The sequence below is a fragment of the Plasmodium fragile genome (genome assembly GCF_000956335.1).
Source record: "Plasmodium fragile strain nilgiri unplaced genomic scaffold supercont1.23, whole genome shotgun sequence".
Classification (NCBI taxonomy): Eukaryota; Apicomplexa; class Aconoidasida; order Haemosporida; family Plasmodiidae; genus Plasmodium; species Plasmodium fragile.
The window spans coordinates 120331-145368 of NW_012192603.1; the positions used below are offsets into that span (position 1 = coordinate 120331).

Genomic DNA, 25038 nt, shown 5'->3' on the forward strand with positions numbered 1-25038 from the left:
TTTTTTTTTTTTTTTTTTTTTTTTTTTTTTTCACTTAAAAAATGTACAGTACGTCATGGCGCTTAAAACGCCGCAGTGCTCGCATATTTATAAACCAAGGCGATTAAATGCTTACAGGTGGAAAATTTTAATTGGCTTGGAAAAGCCCATTTTGACAAGCGAGGAAGGTGCAATTGAATGCAATCAAGCCATCAATAATTATGTAAACAAACAAAAAAAGGGACATGGAAAAGGATGTATATAATCCCCATGTTTTGGAAATATGTGTCCATATTTTTCCATGCAAAGCTCTTAAGGAAAAATGCGCCCCCCGCCTTATTGTTGTACTGTTTGTGCCATTTTTTTGCTGTCCCTCTGTTCGCATTTACGTTATGAAGAAATTATGAATGGCTCCCTTTTTTTTTATTTTTTTTCAAACCATTTTGACGCGTCCACAATGTTCGACCTTGAACTTGTTAGCATATTGTAGCACGTGGACAAATTCTCACAGCCCTTTTACGGAAAAAAAAAAAACAATGCTCCTTTTTTCCGTCAATGTAGAAAAGTTCAGTGCATGGGAAAAGTTGTTCCATACACAAGAGGTGGATCCCATTTAACGCAAAACTTCCTTTAAAAGGATCACACCTAAGCATGGTTGCCATGTGCAGACCCACGCATAAACGAAAGTGTCTAACTGATAATACCATTTGTTATAGCTATCATATAGAATCCTTTTCCTTAGGAGCAAAATGAATGTGTATATGGAGGTATGCACACGTGGCTCCCCTGTGATGGAACATTATACGTGCGTAAGTAGCACAAGTGAAATGGTCCACACGGGGAAAAACTCATCCGCGAGTAATCATTCACATGTGGTTCCTTTTTTGCTTTCAAAAAATGCCAATCCATTTGACGCAAAACAGGCAACTGACATTTTTTGAAAGCACATTGTGTGGTAATTTTATGTTTTCTCCACACACATAAACACCTGTGTACGTAAATAACTCGGGCATGGGTATCCATCCCTGCCCCTTTTAAAAGTGACTCAATTGGATGGAAAAATAAAATTGTGCCAAGAGGCACTCCCATGATGGGGCGTTTGACAAATGTTTAGCCAATTTTCCAAAAAAAAAAAAAAAAACGTGTTTCAAAAAATGGACCAAAAAAAAGAAGCTGAGGGTGTAGCGCTAAAGCAACGCCACATAATTGGGGGAAAGGTGCGAAAAAACATGCACCCCGTATGTGTACAAAATAGGAACACATGGGAGTTATAAAAAAAACAAAAAAAAAAAAATTATGGATACTGTCAAAAAGGGAGTGCGACAGGTGTATATAGCGACATATGTGTAGCTGAGCAAAAAAGCTACAAACACTGGAGGGAAGGAAAGGTGATTGGGTGTGGGCTGATTCCCTCCTCCATATATACACATTTGGCATCTCGCAACAGCGTATAATATAACATCACACAATTACGCATTTTTCATGTAAAAGAACAGTGGGCCCAATTCGCAAAGCCATTCAGGATCGACAGTGGTCACATTACGCATGAACTCCTTTGTGGTAAAAACAATTTCTTGATATACAACATAATCAGGAGTGTAGCCAATGTTATATAGGGACGAACTGGGATGCACATGGCAGGATACATTTGTCCTCAAATTAACATACTCGGAAATGGATTTCAACTTTGCAGCATTGTGAAAATAACCAGAGCATATAGTTTTCCTTACGCATTCCCATTTATTATTACAAGAAACATTTTTGATTTTTAGCGTTTGAATTATGTCACTCAGTTGTGAATATACTTCCTTGGCTTTATTGAGGGACTTATATTGAATGAAATTTTTTGAGCACCAACTTGGGGAGTAATTATGGGAACGCCATTGTAGGTATATATTTAACAATGTGAGATGGTCACTCTCTGGGACAGTAAATTTTTCCTTTTTTGATTCTATAGCTTCGCTATTTTCTTTGGCTTCTAAAAAAATTGCTGCTGAGGATAGCATACTAACAATGATTAAAATTTCTTTGGTGCATTGAAAATTTTCACTATATATAACAATTTTGGACAGAGGAGGATCAAGGGGGAAAAGAATCATTTTCTTCCCAATGTCTGTTAAATTGCCTTCATTATTAATAGCACCCAATACCCACAATTCGTGTAGCGAATTTATAATACTTTCTCTGCTAGGTATATCAATAAAATCAAAGTCAAAAACATTTTCAACATTTAACGATTTTAGTAATAAGACGACATTTGCTAAATTGCTTCTCTGTATTTCTGGAATATTATTTGGGTACAAATCACAGAGGAATGTGTTTTCTGTATATAGGCGGTAACATATACCTGCCCCAGTTCTGCCCGCTCTTCCTGATCTTTGATTTGCATTCGCTTGCGAGATGGGCGTAATTTGAAGCACGTCCATTCCTATTTTCTGATTATACACCTTTAATTTGCAGTACCCAGTGTCGATGACATATTTTATTCCGTCCAGTGTGAGTGACGTTTCTGCTATATTTGTTGATACAATTATTTTTCGCAAATCGTATTTTTGGAAAATTTTGCTTTGCTGTTCACTGGATAATTGGGAATAAATAGGGAAGACGTAAAAGGGATGGATCACATTTTCTGATTCGTCTTTCTGTGTACTGTTTCCTACGTCAAGGGGTTGTGGGCCATAATCGCTCTCATCCCCACTGCAGTCATTATTATGGTCCGAATGATCGGGTTTGTTTTCCCCTGGATTTTTTCCCGACCCATCGGGTTTATCCTTGATAATGCTTCTAATCTTGTTAAGCGTGTTCTTCTTATGACTATTGGATTCTTTATACGACTCGTATACCTCGTAAAAACGCTCACTGAGGAGATAACACGTCGCATTTATGTCTTCCTGCCCCGTCATAAAAATTAGGATATCCCCAAAATTGTTGTCGTAATTATTATCCGAGATGTGAATTTCAATAGCTTTTTGCACAGCACATTCTATGTAGTCATTACAAGGGCTTCTTAAATATTCTAAGTGCACCTTGAAAGTTCTACCTTGGATGTTGTATATGGGGGCATTTCCAAAAAATTCTGAAAACTTTTTCGAGTCGATGGTGGCTGATGTGACCAACAGTTTCAAGTCGTTTCTCTTTAGACAAATATTTTTTAATATACCTAACAGTACATCTGTATTGATTGACCTTTCATGCGCTTCGTCCATTATGATGACACTATATTTGTCCAGATCCTTATCGGTTAATGTTTCCCTTAGTAGAATACCATCTGTGACGTAACGAATTTTGGTATCCTTTGTTGTGTTGTCTTCAAATCTGATGGTGTACCCAACTAGGGATCCTATTTCAACGTTCATTTCGTGCGACACTCGATAAGCCACTGAAACGGCGGCAACTCTTCTGGGCTGCGTGCAGCAAATGATTCCATTTTTATGATAGCCATCTTCATATAAATATTGCACTATTTGTGTCGTTTTTCCAGAACCCGTTTCTCCCACGATGATGATAATGTTGTTGTTGTAAACTGCATCTAACAGTTCCTTTTTGGATCTAAAAATGGGTAGCGATTGTTTCAATTTTAGTAGATCTGCCTTATCCTGCAGGGTGCTTTTTTGCTTCTTACTTTCTAGGTTAAAAATAGTGCTGTACATTTTGTCCTTCTTGTAATCGAAGATGTCTGTATTCGTTTCGCCATCTCTGTCTTCATCTTCGGCGAAGTCCCCACTTGCGCCATACTTGTCCGACGAATTGGTTTGTTTCTCCTTGTACATTTTTAGCAGTTCCCCTAATTTGCTTCTCCCGATTTCCCAGTACCTATCCCTCGCCTTGGAATTTTCACTTTCGTTTTTGAAGTATCTTAAAAATTCGCTTCCCTTCTTTGCCGCTTTTACAAAATCGCACGTTTCGTCTTTCACCACAGTTGAGTAGGACGTGCTGCTCTTTTTCATGTCATGCGAAACGGCATTCCATTGGTCAATTACGCTATTCTGTTCATGGTTCCCTTTTGTTTCCCCTTCTCCGCGCTGCGTGTCATTCTTTAGTATTTCGATAAAGGACGGCGTTATGTGTCTTGTTAAAACAACCTTCTTAACTTCGTTCGTATTATTGGCTTCGTTAATTTTGTCCAGTTGTAACTTATTGTATGTGGAATGCACTCCTCCTTGTTTTAGCTTATTCAGTTCCCACAGGTTATTGTCTAAATTTTTCTGATTTACCTTTTTACCTGCACTGTTCATCCGTGTGGAGAAATTGGCTAGCATTTTTTTCTCTTTGTTGTAAGTAGAATCTATATCCATGTTGTAACATGAATCAACACAATCGTCTTCTTTGGAGTACCAAATTTCGTCCATAATGCGATCGTAATTTCTTTTGTAGTATTCCTCTTGCTTTTTTTTATCATCGAGCGTCCTTTGGTCATTGCCTTTTGTAATTGTGTTTCGGCGGTGTTGGTCTTCTCTAGAGCGACGCCCGTCTCCAGCACCACCCGTACTGCCGCTTCTGCTGCGGCTGGACTCCGACCGGTCATCACGCGCAAGTTCGTCCGACTGCGAGTTGGTATCTACGCTACTGGCACGCTTTTCATTTTTGTATCTTCCACCAAAGTTGCTCTTTTTCGTAGAAACGGGATTTCCCTTGTCCTTTTTTGGAAGATTATTACTTCCCCTTTTTACAAATACGAACTCCTTATCAACAGCATGTGCATTTTTAAAGACGTTCCCTTGGATGACGTTACTACTGCCCTTCTGTTTGTCCCTATTTATTTTTCTACGCTTAAAGGTGAATTTTTCATCGCATGGTTTGCTGCTTACTTTATCCACTGCTCCGTCTGCGTCATCAGATGAGGACGAGTTGTATAAATAAGTTTTCGCTATCATTCGGGTAAAACCAAGAGGGCGAAAGAAAGGGACAACAAAAAAAAGGGGGCAGAAAAAAGAAAAGACGTAGTAACCAGTGTAAAACTCTACAGCAGAAATGTATCTACAAATATGAGCAGCAGTCCCAAACGAACACCAGTTCGCACATGGGTGAGGCTGGAATTCACTTGTTTTCGGTGGACAGAAGCGAATCTTTAAAAGTGGCTCGGCCGAATTCGCCTCTTTTTATGCGGTTGCACGGAGGTGTTATCCTACACGTAGCGCATACGTAGTGCCGCAAGCGCCAGGGGAAATATGCACACTTGTATGTACATATAAATACATACGTATATTACATATACCCCCCTGGCAATCAATTTCCCACTCATAAAAAACTTTATTTATTTGTTTGTAGCTTTTTTAAATAAAGTGGACGATTATGTAGTGGGTCTTTTTTTGTTCATCGAACGTGTCTTTCTTCTCGAGCGCTGGAATGCTGCGTCTACACAGCAAATCGATTAAGACCACATGGGGTTCAAATGAAGAAGTCTAGGACGTTATTTTCAGAAATGTTTATTTATTTATTTTTTTTTTTTTTCTTTACCTACATTGTCTGACGACTAGCCATTTTGTTTTTCTTTTTATGGAAAACTCGTTTTGGTGTTAATTGAGTCACTCATAACATTTTCAATTCCGTCGGACACTTGTCTGTAAGAATATTCCGATGGGAAACAAAAGGCTTCGCAGTTTGTTTTATGCCCATAAAATGGGGAAGACACCGAATGAAGGACAAATGCGAAAATGTATAATAAGTGGGTATATAAAAAAAAAAAAAATAAATAAATAAAAGATACTCAAATGAGTGGTACACTAATGTGAATATATTTATCATACGAACGTGGCTATTCCGCGCGCAACTGGGCATATAAAAATATAATGCCTTTTTCTCTTTCCATTCGTATGGTACAACTCTTTTTGCAAAAACATATTTGAGCAGACGGCATAATTAAAAAATAGTACTATACGTAAACCCAAATCGCCTATATATATGTTCTGGAGATACTACAAAACAGATTTAAAAATGTATTTGGCCGCGTTATTTAACTCATATTTTATTGCTTTAAAACTTTATATTTCCATTTGCAAAAAAACACTTTCTCCCTTTTTTGTGAATGAAAATATTTTACCACTTAAACATACAAATATTATGTTCAAAATGTAGTTACAAGTTTTCTTTAATTTCTGCCAGCATCTATCAGAAATGCGCAAATGAATAATATATATATGTGGGGTTATTCTGTGAACGTTTGTTTTTTTTTTTTTAAACGGGTATTTTATAACGGCGCGGGGCCACATCATCATTTATATATATAACTGCTTCCGTAGATCATCCTGCATACGAAAGAGTACAAGGAAAAAATTTGTTTATCAAAAATAATTGTTAAAGTAAGAATAATTCCTTTTTTTAAACAACTTTGTTTAGTGAAAATTAGCCTTTGTCCTTACTTTTTTTTTTCTTCTTAAGGATGTAGAAGTAGAAACGGAAAGAAGCATGCGCGAATATGCATATATATATATATATATATTTATATAAGTACTACGTATATGTAATTACTGCGTACATGCAAGTACTGCGTATAAGTACTACGCATATGTAGGCACATATGTATATATATGGGGGCTTTAATTTAAATCATGTCGTTACATATGGCCACTTGTATGTAACATTCAATGGAGCCACGTGTTTAGATCATTAAATATATATATATTTTTTTATATATCAGTTTATTATAAGCATTTTTATGTAAATATGTATTTCATATTATGTACACCCCACGTTTAACCATGTATGCAAAGCGAGTATAAGCATATGCTGGCGCTAGCGCTATGGTGTATATTTATATATTACCAATCTGTTTTTAGTGACGAGGAAAGTTTTAGCGTTCTGCACATTTTGAAGCTACGCGAGGCGCGATACGTGAGGTAGACGCCGCTCTGCTCTATGCATCTATGCTCACCGCATGTTTGTGAAAGACGCCCATATAGCTTTTTTCATTTTTGCCTATATAAAGTTGAACCCTCTTTTTTTTACGTATGCCTTTTTTTTTTTTTTTTTTTTTTGTTTTGTTGTTTATCTCTTTTGATATAAATAATTCAAGAGATTCTCCATAGACCATATGAGGTTGAGGACCGGGTGCACTCATGTTGCTAGTAGTGGGGACACTTGAACGTGTTTTATTTTGCAAATGCAACTTTTAATGTGTAAAAATAAAGGCGATTTTTAGCTGCGTTTTTTTTTTTTTTGTTTGTTTATCAATTCTTGGTTATTTTTAATCTGCCTTTATGTCATAATAGCCTGTACCTCCTTGTCCCCCCTTTTTTTTTTTTTTTTTTTTTCTTGGCTGATGTATATAAGATATGGAAAATGTGTGTAAGGAAAAGGGGAAAGAAGAGTTGTTGACCATAGACATTATACTTACCAAATACAAGCAGTATGTAAATGGAGCAATAAGAAATGAGGAACTGAGGAGGTACATAGAACGGTTTATGTTCCAGTACAATTGTCTGGATGAATGTGAAAAGAAATTAATGGAAGTCATAAAAAGATGTGAAAATTTTGAATGTAAAAAATTTCAAGCTCAGTATCTGTTCATAACAAATATACTAAAGGAAATATGTCACATGGAATTGATCCCAATAATATACAACGAAATATTAGAAGAGAGGAAAGCCAAAAGTGAAGCTTCCTACCTTAGTAGGGATTACTACATAGAGGCAGAGAATCAGAAAGATGCAGAGGAGAATTTCAAAGCCATCTGTGAAAGGGTTTATAAAAAGTACATCCTTGTGTTTATTAAGCAGTTGTATTACTCATCCAATTTACCATCACATTTGTTAAACAACCTAACAAGTGCACTGTCCTGTATGTGCATATTAATATCCAAGTATGATACATTTAGAGATCCCAATGAGAAATTTTCAGAGCTTATATATAGAATATTTTGGAATTATTTTTCCCAAAGTTTTCATTTTCAACATGAAAATTATATTTCCCTGGAGGAAAATGATGATGATAATGAAGACGGGTATGATACGTCATCTTCCTACTACAGTGAATTGCTAAATGAGGACACCTGCTTCCCCTACAATAACGTCCATAATATTTGTAGCGACAGGAGGAGAAAGAATTCAACGAATGAGTTAGGGTCTGCGACTGCTCCTGTGACTGTGTCCCTTGCAGCTGAAAGGGAGACCAGCAATGTGCAGAGAAGGAAAAAAAGGAGGGCAAGGAAAAATATTGAAAAGTCGAAAGATGCAAAAAGGGAAAGTTGCGCGAATGAACAAGTTGGAGAACATTTGAAGAAAGAGGAAGATCCCTTTTTTGCAGGCCACCTTCCCCCAGCAGCTGATACAGCTTGTGGGATACAGCGGCAGGGTGATATGCAGCATGGAGGTCATGACACCGTTCGGGGTGTGAACTCCGCTGAGGGATGCCGTCCCGTCGAAAGTTGTGCCCATGGCGAAATTGAAAACGGACGTAACGACCAAGCGAGTGCAATGGAGATGAGCGAAACATACGCCAAAGTTAATAAGCGACTGCATGCGCATAGTGGTCACAAAGAGAAGAAAAACATAAAAAGGGATAGTGAGGGGATGGAATTAGGTAACTCCTCCACCTTGCTGAATGCAAAATGTACACGAAGTAGAGAGCACAGTGTTGTCCATAGCAGAGATAACGACAACATAAGCAGTAACAATACTCAGGAATTCCATACAGGGCAGGATGTAGATGAACTGATAGGAGGCGAGAGGAAGGACGCCGATGGTGCGCCGTCTATTTGTCCGCCTGTCCATTGGGGTCATGAGGGGGTGGAGAAGTTGGCAAAGGTATATGACGACAAAGGGGGGATCGCCAGGAGAGGCCTCGCAAGGGGGAATACAGTTAGACATCGAGGTGGGTACACAGGAGGATATGCAAACGGGAACGTACGAGGCTACACAAGCGAGTACCCAAATGATCAGCCCGCAGGGATTCACTCCGAACGTCTCACCGAAGCGACAACCCAGCGGAGAGACTCCTGCCTCAGCGAACAGGACCTGAACCACGAAAATATCATGTTCGTGAATGTCCTTCTAAATGTGTACGTAAATTTATTTAACACCAGAAGTAAGAAGAACCTCTTGTTCTATCATGACAATCAAGTGGCTTACAATGAGTTCCTACTCGACAATGTTGAAATTGTGATTGACCAAATGAAGAACATGCTGAACAAGATCAGAAACAACTTGAATGAATCCATAATTTATTTTTTGAAATTGAAGTTTTTAATTCTTCTCTTTTTGATTAAGATTGCGAAGAGAAACTCCAAAGGTGGGAACGCGGGGAAGTCCACGGAAAAATTGAAGAAGCAGATCGAAACGGTTCTCGGTGGCGACAACCAGCAGGTCATTGGAAGAGGTGCATACATGAATATGAATAGCGATAGCTATGCTATTGGTCACAACTACGCGAATGGCCATGGGTATGATAACACCTGTGGAAGTTACTACGGTGGTAGCGGGTCCCAGAACTACCACGGCAACCTGAACGACTTCCAAAACGGTTACCCGAATACCCAAGAGTCTGATTTCTTTTCCATGTGGAAACGGAACGAATTCGCGGAGGGCAGTAAAATTTTTGTGGACCCCCTAAGTAACAGCAGCGTCATTAATAGTGTGCACACGGCGTCTGCTCGGAGCAGCATCTGTGGAGTTCGCAGTACATGCGGCTACATGGCAGGATACGACCGTGGCATTAATAACGCTCTGCAGGAAAGTGTAATGAGTGGTAGCCTCTACACGAATGGCCACAGTGCCACTTACGCAGATGGTAGTAATAGCACCCCCACTATTGATAATAACATAAACGACAACAGCATCGACCTGAGTAATTTTGGTGAAAATTTGAGTGGAGATTACAATTGTAGTATGATGAGTAGGAAGCCAGAGAGTGACTACATGGGGGGCAGGAATGAGTACAGTGGTGCGTTTAAAGCAATTACGGGTGGAAGTCAAGATGACGTAATAAGTCCACGTAGGTATGCAACTTCATGTGGAAGCCAATATGGTGTGCTAAATGTTACTAAAGATGGTTCTGCACGTGGCGCTATCCATTTGAGTAAAGATTCTCGTAGAAGTAGCAGTAAAGATGGGCTCATAAAGGATAAGATATACAATAACGTAAATACTAACAATTGCAATGGGAGCAGTGATGGGGCGTACAGCATCCCCAACTACAATAGGTATGGTGCGTATCACGTGCAGAACAAGGAGCAGATTGTTTCACCGGGGAAGGCCAAAAAGAGCGAGCATAACATGGAGAACGACCCGGTCAGCAACCACTATTCGCCTGGTATCTTTAGCAATAATGATTCTGCTACAGGGATGAATGACATCTTTTTGAGCAACATGAAGAACAACCTGTTTTCGAACATGGTTGTAGGTAATCAAGAGGTGGATGGCGTTGCACCCCCAGGTCAAAGCTATCCTTACCATGGCAACAGCTTCCCGTTTTCGAGCAAAAATAAGGCGGAAATGGGGGTCATGTGGAATTGCCACGGGGACGTGATAGACGGAGAGGAAGGAGCACAAGTTGTAGATGTGGTAGAGGAAGAAGAAGAGGAAGAAAGAAGGAAGAGGAAAAGAGAAATTGAGACAGAATGGGAAGAAGAATTGAATGCAGGAAACGAATATCAGATGGATTACATAATTTTAAATCGTGATTTTTTAAGGAACAGTGTAAAAAAGAGTACATACGAAATTGTAAGGGATATGATAAATAACTTATATAGCAATAGCTTGTTAGAGATGATGGACATCCTGGTGAAGTGTGTAGAAATGAATTTCAAAGATGAGAATCTTACATTAATTAATCGAATTTTTTCGTGTATGTTAAAGGGTATAAAATATTGCAGTGCATTGAACAAGTACAAAATTTATGTGTTTATTTTGAGCAAAATCGACAAGCTTATTAAGAGTAAAAGGTATGAAGAGAATAACTCTACATTGAACAATTACAGCTGCTATTTTTTGCTGAATTTGATTTTTAATTTGTTTAAGAGGGACAACAATAGGAAAAGAAGAAACATATGGTACTTGCTGTTCGAGGTCCATGTAAATAAAATGAAAAGGAAGAAGATTAATATGAAGATGAACATGGTCAAGGGGGATGAGCCACAGGGTGGCATGTACCCTCCCCATATGCATGACGTAAATGATTACATAAAAAAGAATAAAAGTAAGAATGGCGAAGTGGTAACAAAAATGCTGATATCGTCCCTGATAAAAAGCAATGAAATGAATAAGCATCTCAAAATGGAACCAAAGAAAAGCAACAGCATAAGCGCGTCGGAAAACGAAAACGATTTGATGTCCTTATGTGATGGGAAGAATTTTCTAATAAATAATATAATAAATTTTTTGCTGGAATGTTGTATTAGCAAAGGGTGCATTGTGAGATTCATGAGCCTCAGAATCTTCTACATGATGACCATCCTGTTTATCGAATTTATCAAAAATAGGTCTTTAAGTTATGAAGAGAAGCTGCTTAAAAATTATATCTTGAAATCGATTTATCAGAATTTCTTCCTTTGTATATTTAACATTTTAAAAGAACCAGAGACGAACATTTTTATTTATATGAAGTTTCGGAATTTGTGTGTGAGCTTGTTATTTATTTGCTCCAAAATTTTGTCGTCCACTTTTCTGAATGAGTTTTACGATAAAGTTATTTCGTACAATCTCTTCTTCGTTGATTATTTTTACAAATACAAGGAGGTTGTTTGCCTGGCAAATAAAAAGGGCGACCACTATGACGACAGCACCTTGAGGAGCATCTACTCCATGTTCCTAAGCAACGCGAAGGACCTCTACCTGTTCGCCTACTTGATGCTTTTCAGAAATTGCAGAAATGTTATGAATTTAAAAATTTTGAAGGGCATTTTGAAGGTGTCGTCGGAGGAGGTTCAGGTGATACTGCAGAACTTGATTTCGCAGAGAGAGGGGGATGGTGGCGGTAGGCAAGACAAGAAGGACAGGCGGGAGAGGAAAGACAGGGGAGGCGCGTCTAGCGGCGCTGTTAGCAGTGCTGTTAGCGATGATGTGATCATGTTGTCCGTAGATGCGACCACGGATTTGACGGTCGATCCGGAAGTGGAAGTACAAAACGGGATGCCCAGCGAGGCGCAGAACGGCAATGGCAACCCAGTAGACGCGAAGGAACCTGGTAGTCTAAGGAGAAGAAAAGAAAGCAGCAAAGTAGAATTGTTTCGAGTAAAAAACCTAAGCATGAACGATTTTCTCACCAAAGAGATGCACATAAAACTGAAAATAAAAGAGCAAAATGATGAAGAAAAGAAAAAAACAGCGTACAAAAATTTGTATTTTATTAACATATTCTACATTGCAGAATTAAAGAAACTTAGCACATATGACAATAATTTTATATACTATATGTTCAATTGCATTTTTTGTTTTCTGAACATATACATAAATCGGTTCACTTTTTTTTTTTACTTTATTAAAAACGAGGGCTACCATCACAACAGCTACGTTTACTCTGATAATTCCTTCAACAATAATAGCAGCAGTAATGGAAAAGGGAACAAAGACGTTGAACAATTAGTACTCGATATGAATGAGCAAAAGCATGTTCTGGAGTTTATCCTGGACATGCTGACGCTGTTAAGAAATTTTTTACACATTGTTAACTTGATGGAGGAGAATTTAATCAATGTAAATATCGAGTCCTTGGTGAAGAAGAAAACGAGAGGAAGCGAATTGACAAATATAAGAAGACTTAAAAGATTGGTCATCCTGGAGTTACAGAAGTTTTATTTTATTTTTGTGAAGCTTTTAAAGGTCCTTTTCTTACTCAACAGAATAAATGGTTACTGCATAACCCCCTTTGAGTTTTTCTTTTTTAAACTGATCCAGTCGCTAGACAATGAACTTATAGGGGTTCACACCAAAAGACAAATTTTAAAATTTTTAAAATATTTCTCCTACAAGAAAAAGTTCAAGGATACCATCATTAGTAGAATTAACCATTTCCATTCCAAGTTGAGAAGCAAGAGGAAGAAAATCTCGGACATTTTTTCGAAAAAGGAATGTAAAAGGCAAGAATTGTACTTATCTTCCATTAGAAGGCATGACGATTTTGCTTCTAACCCCCCATACGTTGATGATCGCAAAGGAGATGTAAACGGCGTTTCGTATGGTTACGACAATTCTTTCAAAGCGCAGGGGGAAAAGGACGCAGAGGTAGAGGAGCCCTACGGGGATGCACTCCACCGAGTGAAGGAACCAACCGGGTTTCCCCCCATGATCAAGGGCGAACCAACACCAAAAGCACAGCAACTACAAGAGGAGCAATGGAAGCAGACGCAACAATCGCAGAATCCACTGCTGCTACCCGAAACGGCTAACCAAAACGAGAAAAGGAAATCGACTAGGAAGAGGTCTGGCAACAACGGCCGAAGGGGCAAGAGCAACACGAACCAGGGGCAATCTGGGACGTACAATTCGGAGGAGGGCATAGCGGCTGTCATAGAAGCAATGCCTATAGAGAAAGACCCGTGTGCCAAAAATAACGGTATACGTGAAGACGGAAAAACGGGAAACCAAGGCGGTAACACAACTGGCGATAACGTGACTACAGCGGAAGTGGACAGAGCGCTACCGAACACATGTGCCAGCGAGGCAAACGCGAAGACAACTGCGAGTAGAAGCAAGAGGAGGAAATGCAGTAACATGAAGAAACACGGAGAGAAGATTGATATTGACCCAAGCGTCGTGATCGTCCCAGAGCAGCTGAAGGAGGAGGAGGATAAGAAGAAATTGGATCCTACGAAGTATTGCAAAACAGAATGTGAAGTAAAAGTAGAGCAGGAAGAAGAGGTGATAAATCCACAGAGTAACACGCCTGAGCAGGAAACTAGGAGAAGCCGATATGGTAGAAAAAGTGGCGTTAACACAAAAGAGAGAAATTTTAGTCTGCTGATTGAAGAGGAACATGAGCAGAACAGGAAACAAAGGCGAATGAGCAGGAGTAAGGCTTCAAGTGCGGGGGGTAGGAAAGGGAGAAATGTAGTCAAGAAGGAGGCAGAAGTGAAGGTGGTAGGAAGTATAGAAGCTGCAGGAGGAGTAGCGGTAGAGGGGACGGCACCCGCAAGTGAGTTTGTAGGCGCTATTGCTGGGGATCCTGCGAAGATAGCGACAGATGGCTTCTACCCCGAAGAGGCCGCGGCACAGAGAAGAGACGCATGCGACATTTTGGTACATGGGAAAATAGACACAACCATGAGCAAAGCGGAAGGAGGAGAACAAATGTTGGAATATACAAATGAGAAAAACATGGGCTTAAAAATTGTCCTAAACTGTAATAGCAACATGATAGCAGAGATGGATAGGTTAAATTACTTTAGGAAGTACAGCGCTCTGAACAGCTACAAAGATTACAAGGTTGAAAAATTTTTCTACGACAACTTGGAGTTGTTCCTTATAAGCATGTTCATATTTGAAAAGAGTACCAAATTGAACAGCACGGATTTGTTTTTGGAAAATTTTGAAAAAATAAATGAAGTAATTGAGTTTTGCAAGAGGCATCATATCGATAGAGGGATAGAAAAAATTGTGAAGCATTTATTTTCTTATTTGTGTGAAATAAAAAGCAACAAAAGGTATATTCAGGGAATGATCAAATTAATTACCAACACGTTTTCGTACATTCCAGGGTACAAAATTTCTGACTCCCCCTTTTTTTTTATTTCCTTTTGTTGTCTCTTTAAACATTCCAAGAAGAAACATGTGAACAAAATAATTATCCAAAATTTTATTATCATTTGCTTGAATTATATTGACACTTTAAAGAAGCGAACATACAACAGAAGGAGATATCGCATGTGGTTTAAGACACTCCATAATAGGAGAGGTGAATATGCAGAGCAGAGAATGACGGAGGTTGGACAGAATTATAACAAGTTTAGCGCATCTCCTGTGGGAGGTGTTGGTCAAAATGTTGTCACTGGAGTTGAGGGTACTGTTGATCAGGGTGTAGCAGAATCGGTGGAATTGCCGGGGCTAGCGGCCACGTCGACCATTGCGCCCACAGCGGTAGCTGCTGGCGTAGTAGACGTAAGGGGCTTAAATGATATGATGCCCGTGGAGGGTGTTGTGGTGAAGGAGCAGTCGTGTGAAAGCTTGAGGAGCAAAAAGGCGAACAACAAAAGAGGGACAAGTAGAAACTCGAGGTCGAGAAGGAACACCAAGAAGGGCGAGGAAACGGCTGCCAAGGCGTTAACGTTAGACGAGGGAACTGCAGATGAGGCCCTCCCTCAGGAGGGGGGAGACACCAACCAAGTGGCTACTGCTACGGCGGAAATTGTTCCAACTATGGATGCACAAGCGATGGTCAATGAAGGGGTAGTCACTGAAGGGGCGAGCGCCAAACCCACAAGTGTCTACTACGAGAACAACTGTAAAGGTTCCCGCAGGAACAGCGGAAATCACAGGCTATCCAACGCGATGAGCGGTGTGGTACCGAGTGACTATATCTACCCCCGAGAGGCGCTCATGTTCCAGCGAAACAAGCGAGAAGAGAAAGAAATAACAGACAAGCTGTTCCTGAACCTGATTAACATGTACATAAATTTCATGTGCTCCTTTTATTTCTACTACTTAACTTTTTACGAAGACAATTACAACATTTTGAAGAATATGTTATTTTTAGGCATAGATAAAGTACTACAGAAAAAGGCGAATAAAAAGTTGACTAGCTTTTTTTTGTCATTTATATATATTTTAATGTGCCTTTTGTTAAAAGTGAAGATGAAGGAGGAGTTCATATTAACGTTGAGTAAGGACAAAACGAAGGGGCAAAAGAAAATGAGAAGAAGCGCATCCAGGAGAAGCGAAAAAAGAGAATGTCGAAAAAAAGTGGAACACATTAGTGGAAGGAGTAGAAATAATGAAAGCAAAATAAGCGATTTGCGCGGAACGGGAGCGGCAGCAAATAATCAGCGAGAAAAGGAGGAAGACAAAAAGTTTGTAGTGAACTATTTAATTAATCTTATAGACGAGAGCAAACAAGGGAATGTAAACCAAAATGGAAAGAAAAAATTCAGGAAAAATATACAGCAAGTTTTATGTAAAAAAAATGAGGAACATATGGAGAATTACAGTTTTTTTCCAAAAAGGTGTTTCTACAAAAATAAAATGGACAAACATATAGAAAAGGTGTTCCATGTAAAGAAGAAGAAAAAATTAGTCATTACAAGTTCGTTACATTTGAAGGAAAACTTAAAAAAGTTAAACAACATATCTGTTAACTTTTCTTATAAATTTATTTTTACCCTTTTATCCGAGTCGCTAACATTTGAGAAGAGCAACGAATGGCTGATCAGTCGCGTTTTTAAGAATGATATGAAGAAAGACACCAACTATGCCAAATATAACTTTTTGGATTATATTATATATGCATGTTTTTACACCATTTTTTGCAAAACACAATTAATTAAAATGGTGAAGACAAATTATCAGAGGGTTTCACCTAATACACAAAATAAAAAAAAAAATTTGGGAAATATAAAAATGAAGTCGTACATATATAATCAGAAAAAATACTCTACTTTGCAATTTTATTTGGCTGTTGAAATTCTCAATTTAATTTTTAACAATTTAAAATATCTTCCATTTAGTTCGATAAAGTTAATTATTGACATATTTTTGAACAAATCATTTTTAACCGTATGGATAGATGGGAAAAAGGAAGATACAGTAAATAAATTTCAGAGATTATTTCACAATTTTTTTAGTGATATTTTTTATCTGCAATCTGAAAAACTTACGCAGTTGCCTTATTTTATGTATCAATATCAGAAAAGTATCTTTCTTGTAAATTTGGTCATAAATTCTGTTGTATGCACGAAGAAGAAACCTGTGGACAATTTCCTCCTTCTGGACATTTTGAAGCACTGCTTTCCGAGGGCTGATTTTGACAACTATAATAATTCGTCCGATAAGAAGAACGAAGACAAGCGTGCGGTGGAGCGGTCGCAGCGCATGTTGCGGAGCAAGAAGGTGAACCTGCCCAGTTGAGGTGGAGAAGTGGAACAAGGGACATAAACCGCGCAGCGCCACAGCGGAAGGTTTTACACATTGTGTTTAAGCGCCCCAGTGAACAACCCCTTCCCTTGTTCACGTCTTTTTTTGCTCATCTGTTTTCACTGGCCAAACAGCTGATTGATTTTTACGGCATTTTTGCCCCAACGCTGGGGCCATTTCTGTGCGTGTGTATATGCAACTGTGTCAAAGTATTTGCCCCCCTTTACGTTTTTCTGTTCACATTTTCGTTTTTGTATTGGCAGCGGGATATTTTTTCTCCATGCGTGGCCATAATGACACTTCCCCATTAATGAATATGTTTCGAACGAATAGTATATGCAGAGTGCGAAAATAATTTAGCTCGCTCCTTTTGTCTTCTTTTATTTTTTAATGAAACATTAATCCTTATGTGTTCTTTTCCCCTGTTTTAATTTTTGGAAACTTACCTATTTGGTTTTTCAATTATCTTTTCGAATGTCACAAATGGTGAAGGCAGTGACTCGCGGTGTGTGATTCACAACGCGTCGTGTCCTTTGCCCACCCTACTTATGCCAACCGTTCTAATTAATTATGCAGAACATGCGCACACCACATGTTTGTCGTAATTTTTTTTCACACCGATTAAAAGGGAAGAAAAATGGCTCTTGAGAGTTTTATGCTTTTCATTCTCGCTTCTCATTTACTGCTCATCTAGTGCTCATCTACGGTGGGTGCTGGGTTTGCAGGGACAGCAGGAAGGTCCGCTTCGCGCGGTGATTCCACATTGGCCTATTGTTTCTGTGCGCCCCAATTGCTTAACATTTGTCCCCCCCGACACGGCATCATTTCGTACTTTTTAAACCAGTATGGTGCTGTAAACGTGCAACAGTTTTGGCATAAAAAAATGTTTCCCAATAGCTTTTTGTGAGGCATTTATTTAAGGTGTTTAACTTTCAATTTCGAGTTGGCAAATGTAGGCACTCCGTTATAACGTTTTATTTATTTTTTCCCGCTTACACGTGTTAGGGACCTTTGATTTTTTCCCTCTCCATAGGAGCAAAAATATTCGAATTTGGTAACTTGCAAACCTGTTCGCAGGAAGCTGGCATACTTGTTATACACGTTTTTTTTTTTTTTTTTGGGTAACAATTCAGTTGGTAAATTTTTTGTTTTTTTTTGAATTGTAAAAGAATAGGGGCAGAATTTGTTAATGCGTTGGAGCAGGGAATGTTAACAAATGAATCACCTTTAAGTAGAAATGACCTTAAAAATTGTGAGGTGAAGACTAATTTGGGCATTTTTTCCTTTTTTTACGTAGTTGTCCCCTTTCGCCCTCCAAATGACAATGTGAATACACAATGAAGAGCTGCAAAAACAATGCCAACTTCTTCTGGTGTAATTTGAAAAAGAAGCTGAGATTGGATGGACGAAATTTTGAAGACTCAAGAAATATTTCGATATACTTTTTGGGAGAATATGGACATGTAGAGGTTTCCATTGGGCACACAAAAGTTATATGCAGAATAACGAGTGAAATTGTAAAGCCGTTTGACAAGAAACCAAACGAAGGAATAATAAAAGTAAATTTAGATATAGATAGTTTTACAAACGCAAATGATAATTCTCAAATTAGTGATGAATGTTTGGAAATTAGGAATTTAATTGAAAGAATTTTAAAATCAAGTAATCTTTTAAACTTTGAATCTTTGTGTATTATCCCCCACAAGAAGGTGTGGTGTTTGTTAGTAAATATTATTGTGATAGAAAATGATGGAAATTTATATGACTCCTGTTATTTGTCTGCCTACAGTGCATTAGTACATTATCGAAATAACGAAGTAACAGTTGATAATATTGGAAATGTTATTATTGAAGAAGGGGAGACGAATTACACCCCTTTGTCTATTCATAATACTCCTATTTTGACTACATTTGCATACTTCAATTGTGAAGACATATGCCTGATCGATCCATCTATACACGAAGAAGAGTTTATGTCTTCCAAATTATCCGTTGCACTTAATAAGAACGGAAAATTAGTGAGTATATTGAAACCAGGGGGGTCTCCCATATCTTATGAAAAAATACTTGAAGCTATTGAGTTAGCGAAAAAAAGAGTTAAAAGCATTTTGAAAATTTTAGAAGATGCTTTAGAGGAAGATAAAAATTTGAGAAATAGCTTGAAAAAAAAAAATATACACATTAAATATTCTTCCAATCCTGTGCAAATAAAATATGATGATGCAAATGTTCATGCAAAACCTCTTGTTATCCCTCCTAACAAATCAGTACAAAATAATCTGAACATTGAAAAAATTATAAAGAAATATGAACAGTACATATATTCACAGGAGGTGAAGAAGGAAGAAAAGGAAAAATCGGCACAAGGAGAGACAACCCTAGGGGACAACAAACGTACAAGTCAGTACCTCATAAACGAAGAGCTTCGAAAATTAAAGCAGAAAATAGGAGCAAAGAATGGTGATGAGTTTTCCTACATGGATAAGTATGATGACGACATTAGCGATATCAGTAGTAACCTCAGCACAAAAAACGAAGTGGACATTGGAAGTGCAGATGTGGGGAAGATAAAAAGGCAAGAATTTAGCGACACCAATTCGCATCTGCATAATTTGAAAATACAAAGAACGAGTGAGGCGCCAAGAAGGGAGATAGGTAACACTGCAGGGTCGCAGGCGACGGGTGTCGTCAGAACGCCGAATGACAGGATGGACGCCACTGTTCGCTCAAATCCGTATTTTAAGGGACACCCGATTTTCGAGGACGATAAAAGGAACGTATGTGCAAAGAAGCACGCGGACTCGAGTGAAGACTCATCCGACATAGACTTCTCCGTGGCGATTAACCAGAATTTGAAGAAAACGAAGAAGAAAAAAGGCTAGGTGTGCCGGTGAGAAGGGTGGACCGTCGCGATGGTGGACGTATGTGCACACGCTTGTCTGCATCAACGTAGGGTGCCCCTTTGATCCATTTTGTGCATCTTCTTTTATGTGAAGCACCAGGCGGGGAGTTTGCCCTTTTCTCGCCGACTCAGCGTGCCTTAGCACCTTCTTGCTTAAGTTGGCGCGTTCCCTCATGGGAGTTGCTCCCCTCTTTAATTTCCCCCGTCTTCACCTGCAACAATTTTAATTTTAAAATTTTTTTAGTGCCAAAAAGCCAAAAAAAACAAGCGCAAAGTAGTGTAAGAAATGTGCACCATATAATGAACTTCGCCCTTTGTTCCCCTGGGTGAAAAGGTTAAAAGCGCAGCAGAGGGCGCCGAACGGGTAATCAGGTCGTCAATTTAAGACGCCCCTTTTGTGAAACACATCCTGGGGGGCTGTTCTTCTGGCAGAACGTTTTGAAGCGGTCCACCCTTGGGGATAATGCCATGTCTGTGCGTAATATCCTTACGTGTGTAATATTGTGGGAAGCATACACATGTGTAAACATATAACTATAGGTTTGGGGCGGGGAGTAAAAGTGTATTGGGTCAAATTCGGGTCAAATGTTAGGCCAACTATTGGGTCATTGTTGAGCCCACTCTGATTGGCGATAATGCAATCGTGTTCGCAAAATCGGAAGCGTAATTACCTTGCCATTTCACTTTTTTTTTTTTTTTTTTTCAATGTTAAAATATGTGAGAATTTTAATGAGCTCGTTTCATTCATTGATCCCAAATGGAACCAAATGTGTATATCGAAATCCTTTAAATTGAGAACGGGATATTTCTATATCCAATGGAAAAGCTTGAGCGTGTGGTTTTGGTTTTTTTTCTTTGAGGGAGAGGGCACAGAAATGGCTGTTATGGAGAAGCGGGCGAAGTGAGGATCGAAAGTTTGTTCCCCTTCTGGGTAAGCTATGAAGAGGGAAAAAATTAAAAGATGAAGAAAAGGGACGCGTTAAGGTGTATGCACGCTTTGTGCGCCTTGTTCCTGTTGGGGGCTGAAGCGAATTGCAATGAAGTGGGGCTTCTTTCAGGGAAAAGCAGAGTTAGCCGCGCAGTTGGGCGGGGAGGAAGTAGTGCCAACAATAGCGTCAAGAATATCTGCAGGAGCAGGAGGGGAGCCGCTGTGAAGCGTTACCTGAGGGGGGATTCCCCCCAACCGGAATGGAACAAAAAGGGGAAACAAGACCAAGTGAGTTACTTCATAACACCCCGGGGGCAGCACTTGAGAGATTTGGACCAAGGGACAAAAAGGAAGATCAAGCGGACCACGCGTAGCAAACGGGTCGAACATACTGGCCAGACCAAACAATTCGCGCTACACATGGATAAGGGGGACCCCAACGACTACATGTTTAGCCTGATGAAGGGGGAGGGGAAGAATAACCGGGAGCAGACTTTCCCTAAGGAAGTTACAAACCAGTATGGACAAAAAAAACCGAGTGTTGATGCGGCAGCGGAGAATCGCCCCCCCCTGAAGGAAGACGACGTAACCTACAAGTATGTAGAAGAAATGGAAGCAAAAAAAATTAACATCAGAGGAGTGGATATAGAATATCGAGTGTATAATTTAGAAGAAGGAATATACATTGTGGATAATGCAAATTATGAGAAAATAAAAAATTTGTGGGACAAAGACGAATTGAAGAAGGCCAAAGAAAACTTCCAAGGATCTTTTGGTATAAAAAGTCAGGGCATTAAAGAGGAGGACTGGATAATGCTACCACTAGATTATGAAGAAGATAAAAATATCAAGTTGGTGAAGGCAGACTTTGACAACCCTACGTATGATTATATAATTACGTACTATGACAAAGAACGGAATTATTACTTTGAATATAAAAGGAGAAATTATTATAAGCCTTTTCGGAACACAGTACATGAGACACCACCATACAAATCAGAGTTAGAGGAAGACAGAAGATATTATGGGAAAGAAATAGTCATACCTAAGAAAAAGCTAGATAATGAAATTTTTAGGCAGCCAATGTTAAGTGATGTTTTGACAGGGGGGTGCAATAGAGAACCCATAGGATTAGAATCATGGAGGTATGTAAAATATCCATATGGAAATTTAATTGAGTATCAGAAATATAGCCAACTTTATTGTGTAAAAAAAAATGGGAAAGATAAACCCCCTATGAGATACCATTATTTGGGGAATAGCAATTTAGCTGTTTCTGAAATTTGCTTAGGGACCATGAATTTTGGAAATTATGTGGATCAGAAAGTGGCCCATGAATTATTTGATTATGCTTATGAGGAGTTCCAGGTGAATTTTTTTGATACGGCCGAAATATATCCTTTGCCTGTTAGCGAGAATTATTTTGGGTTGTCGGAGGAGATTTTAGGAAACTGGATTAAGTCTAAGGGGAAGGCCAACCGGCACAAGTTTGTTATCGCAACGAAGATATGCGGCAGGACGGATAAGATTCCTTGGGCTAAGAAGTACAAGCGGGGGGGCGCCACTGGAACAGCTGCCCATACACATGGCAACCGTGATCAGGGCAGCCATGATCAGGGCAGCCGTGACCAGAGTGCCTACTCCAAGGAGGAGAGCAAAAGTCCGATGGAAAAGCTCGAGGAGCTGAAAAGAAAGGAGGAATTATATTTAAAAAAGGACTACGAAGCGGTGGAAAAGATGAAAGAAATGGAGAAGTGGAAGCAGAGTCAGAGAGATGACAACCTGATCACACTGAGCAAGGAAAATATCATTTCGAGTGTGGATAACTGCTTGTTGAGACTGAAGACGAATTACATCGACCTACTGCAACTGCATTGGCCAGACAGGTACTATCCTAATCAGTCTTCCGGAGATTATAGTGATGTGATTTACGACTATAACAAGTACTATGACGACTTTGTGCCTTTTGTAGAGCAGCTGCAAGCAATTAATGAGTTGAAAAAAAAAGGAAAAATTCGAGAATGGGGACTAAGTAATGAAACTCCTTTTGGCTTACTCAAATTTTATGATTTATGCAAACAGTTACAAATATCTCCACCCGTATCGGTGCAGTTAGAATACAATTTATTGTGTCGTAATGATGTAGAAAAAGGTTTTCTTGAAATTTGTAGACCCCAAAATACTAATGTTTCCATTTTGGCTTATTCCCCTCTTTGTGCTGGCATTTTAACGGGCAAATATTTAGAGTACACGGATTACACCACGAAGGGGAGAATGCAAAAGTTTCCTTCCTACATGAAGCGGTTGCGAGGATCCCTAGCTACTTATATCATTCGGGAGCTGTATTATTTAAGTCAGAAGTACTACTTCCCCAACCTGACTGTGGCCGCCTTAAAATGGGTGTACACACGATCGTTCGTCACGTCCACCGTTATTGGTGTGTCTGACTTCCTGCAGCTGCGCGAGAATTTGTACTCGCTCACGGAGGACGTGCTGTTTACGGACAAGCTGGAGCGCGAGATAAACGCGCTACATTGGAAGTTCAGGGACCCCATCAGGATCATCCAGTGAAGCGCCCGGGGCGGCGCTGCGATATATCGTGATTAGGGCCTCAAACTGGTAGAGGCGTCAGATTGGTAGCGGTATCGAATTTGTGTACTGTGCTGTTAATTTTTTTTATGTTGTTCTCCTGGCGCGGATACGGATTGCACCCGCAGATGGGTCTCATTGTTGGGTTACGCCCATTTGTTCATTTTTTTTGTGAAGTTTTTTTTTTTTTTTTTTTTTTTTTTTTCAAATTGGTGTGCTTCGGTCCTTTTTATGTATTTTTTTTTTTTTCCTTTTTTTGTTTACACCTCCACATGTTAAACGCAGAGAAGCATTGACCTGTTGATTTGCTCACCTGTAAATGGTGCCTCGCAAGTGGGGATGAGAAAGGGAAGGTGCTCATAGAATATTTTTTACAGTCATTTTTTTTAAGGGGCAAAATAACGGGGGGCAACTTCGAAGTGCAATTTTTTATGTGACTCACCCAATTGTTCTTCCCTTTTCCATGTTGACACATGACGAGCTGAACATGGGACATGGAAAATGCGAGAAAGCATGATAGGTGAAAAAGGAAAGGCGCTGTTTTACCTGAGCAACCACGCAGACAACATATGCAGCGTTAAATTTTGCAGCGAGGATGTGTTGGTCTCTACATGCGATTGTGGAATGGTCACCTTATGGGATTTGAATAATTTAACAAGCACAGGGAATTACAAGGTATCAAATTATAGTGCATTATATGCATCCTTTTTTGATAAGGACCATTTTTTTGTAAAAACAAAAGAAGGGTCGGTAAAATTATGGGATATAAAACGTAATCATTGTGCTGTGAAATTAGACGCCAACAATTATACGTACGCCAAGCCGTACTGTGTAAATGGAAAAATAGTTACGCCTGTAAATCACAATGGGGACATTGGCATTTATGACCTGAGGACGCGGACAGATTTGCCTCGTAACAATAGTCTGTGTGGTGGGTCGGAAGAAGGAAGTAGTAACACGCTGGTCATGCGCTTTAACAAAATAAAGAAAAATGTTGGGAAGATCAAAATGTTATCTTCCAGTGGAAAGGAGAAAGAGCATAAATATATTTTGAACAGCGAATTGAAGTTCTGTAGTGACATATTGGATATTTACCCAATTCCATTTTGGGGGGACTCATTTATCCTGGCATGTTATGAACCCTCGCTTTTTTTAATTTATGATTTTAGAATGACTAACCAGTTGATTTCGAGTTTTATAATAGACTTGAAGGAGAATGTCCTAAGTTATCACATAAATAAAAACAAATGCGTAGTTAGTACGAGTAACAATTCTGTGTATTCTGTTGCATTGGAGCAAAATGAACAGATCTCTTTGGTCAAAAAGGCACATTGCCCAAAATATAATATGAGCAATTTGGTGATAAGATCGGATAGTAAACTCTTCATTTCAATTACCGATAACTGCTCTGTTAATTTGTGTGATTTACATCAAATGGAAGTGATAGATTGCATTAAGACTTATAAGTTTAACTGCTTCAATTTCGTGGACTTCCATCCTTGTTCTGGCTTGTTCGCAGTGGCAGAACGGAATAAGGTTTCCATTTGGGCGAACCAAGCCTCCAGTTTTGAGCCATCCCTCTCCATTGACGGCCAGTCGTCAGAGGTGGTGCCCTTTGGGTGAGCAGTATCCAAATGAGGTGTGCA

The 25038-nt window shown here is 39.2% G+C and overlaps 5 protein-coding genes across 5 annotated transcripts; 4 read left to right on the plus strand and 1 right to left on the minus strand.

Moving 5' to 3' along the window:
• Positions 1 to 1448: 1448 nt before the first annotated feature.
• AK88_02371 (uncharacterized protein) lies at positions 1449 to 4853 on the minus strand (the record flags this gene model as incomplete). The annotated part of the gene is made up of 1 exon (XM_012480002.1): positions 1449 to 4853. The coding sequence occupies one exon, from the start codon at positions 4851 to 4853 to the stop codon at positions 1449 to 1451; it is 3405 nt and encodes a 1134-aa protein (XP_012335425.1).
• Positions 4854 to 7250: 2397 nt separating this feature from the next.
• AK88_02372 (uncharacterized protein) lies at positions 7251 to 16967 on the plus strand (the record flags this gene model as incomplete). The annotated part of the gene is made up of 1 exon (XM_012480003.1): positions 7251 to 16967. One exon carries the CDS (start codon positions 7251 to 7253, stop codon positions 16965 to 16967), a length of 9717 nt encoding a protein of 3238 aa, XP_012335426.1.
• A 1343-nt stretch (positions 16968 to 18310) lies between these two features.
• AK88_02373 (uncharacterized protein) lies at positions 18311 to 19855 on the plus strand (the record flags this gene model as incomplete). Its single annotated transcript, XM_012480004.1, has 1 exon — positions 18311 to 19855. The coding sequence occupies one exon, from the start codon at positions 18311 to 18313 to the stop codon at positions 19853 to 19855; it is 1545 nt and encodes a 514-aa protein (XP_012335427.1).
• A 981-nt stretch (positions 19856 to 20836) lies between these two features.
• On the plus strand, positions 20837 to 23374 carry AK88_02374 (uncharacterized protein; the record flags this gene model as incomplete). Its single annotated transcript, XM_012480005.1, has 1 exon — positions 20837 to 23374. One exon carries the CDS (start codon positions 20837 to 20839, stop codon positions 23372 to 23374), a length of 2538 nt encoding a protein of 845 aa, XP_012335428.1.
• Positions 23375 to 23893: 519 nt separating this feature from the next.
• On the plus strand, positions 23894 to 25015 carry AK88_02375 (uncharacterized protein; the record flags this gene model as incomplete). Its single annotated transcript, XM_012480006.1, has 1 exon — positions 23894 to 25015. One exon carries the CDS (start codon positions 23894 to 23896, stop codon positions 25013 to 25015), a length of 1122 nt encoding a protein of 373 aa, XP_012335429.1.
• Between the last annotated feature and the right edge of the window lie 23 nt (positions 25016 to 25038).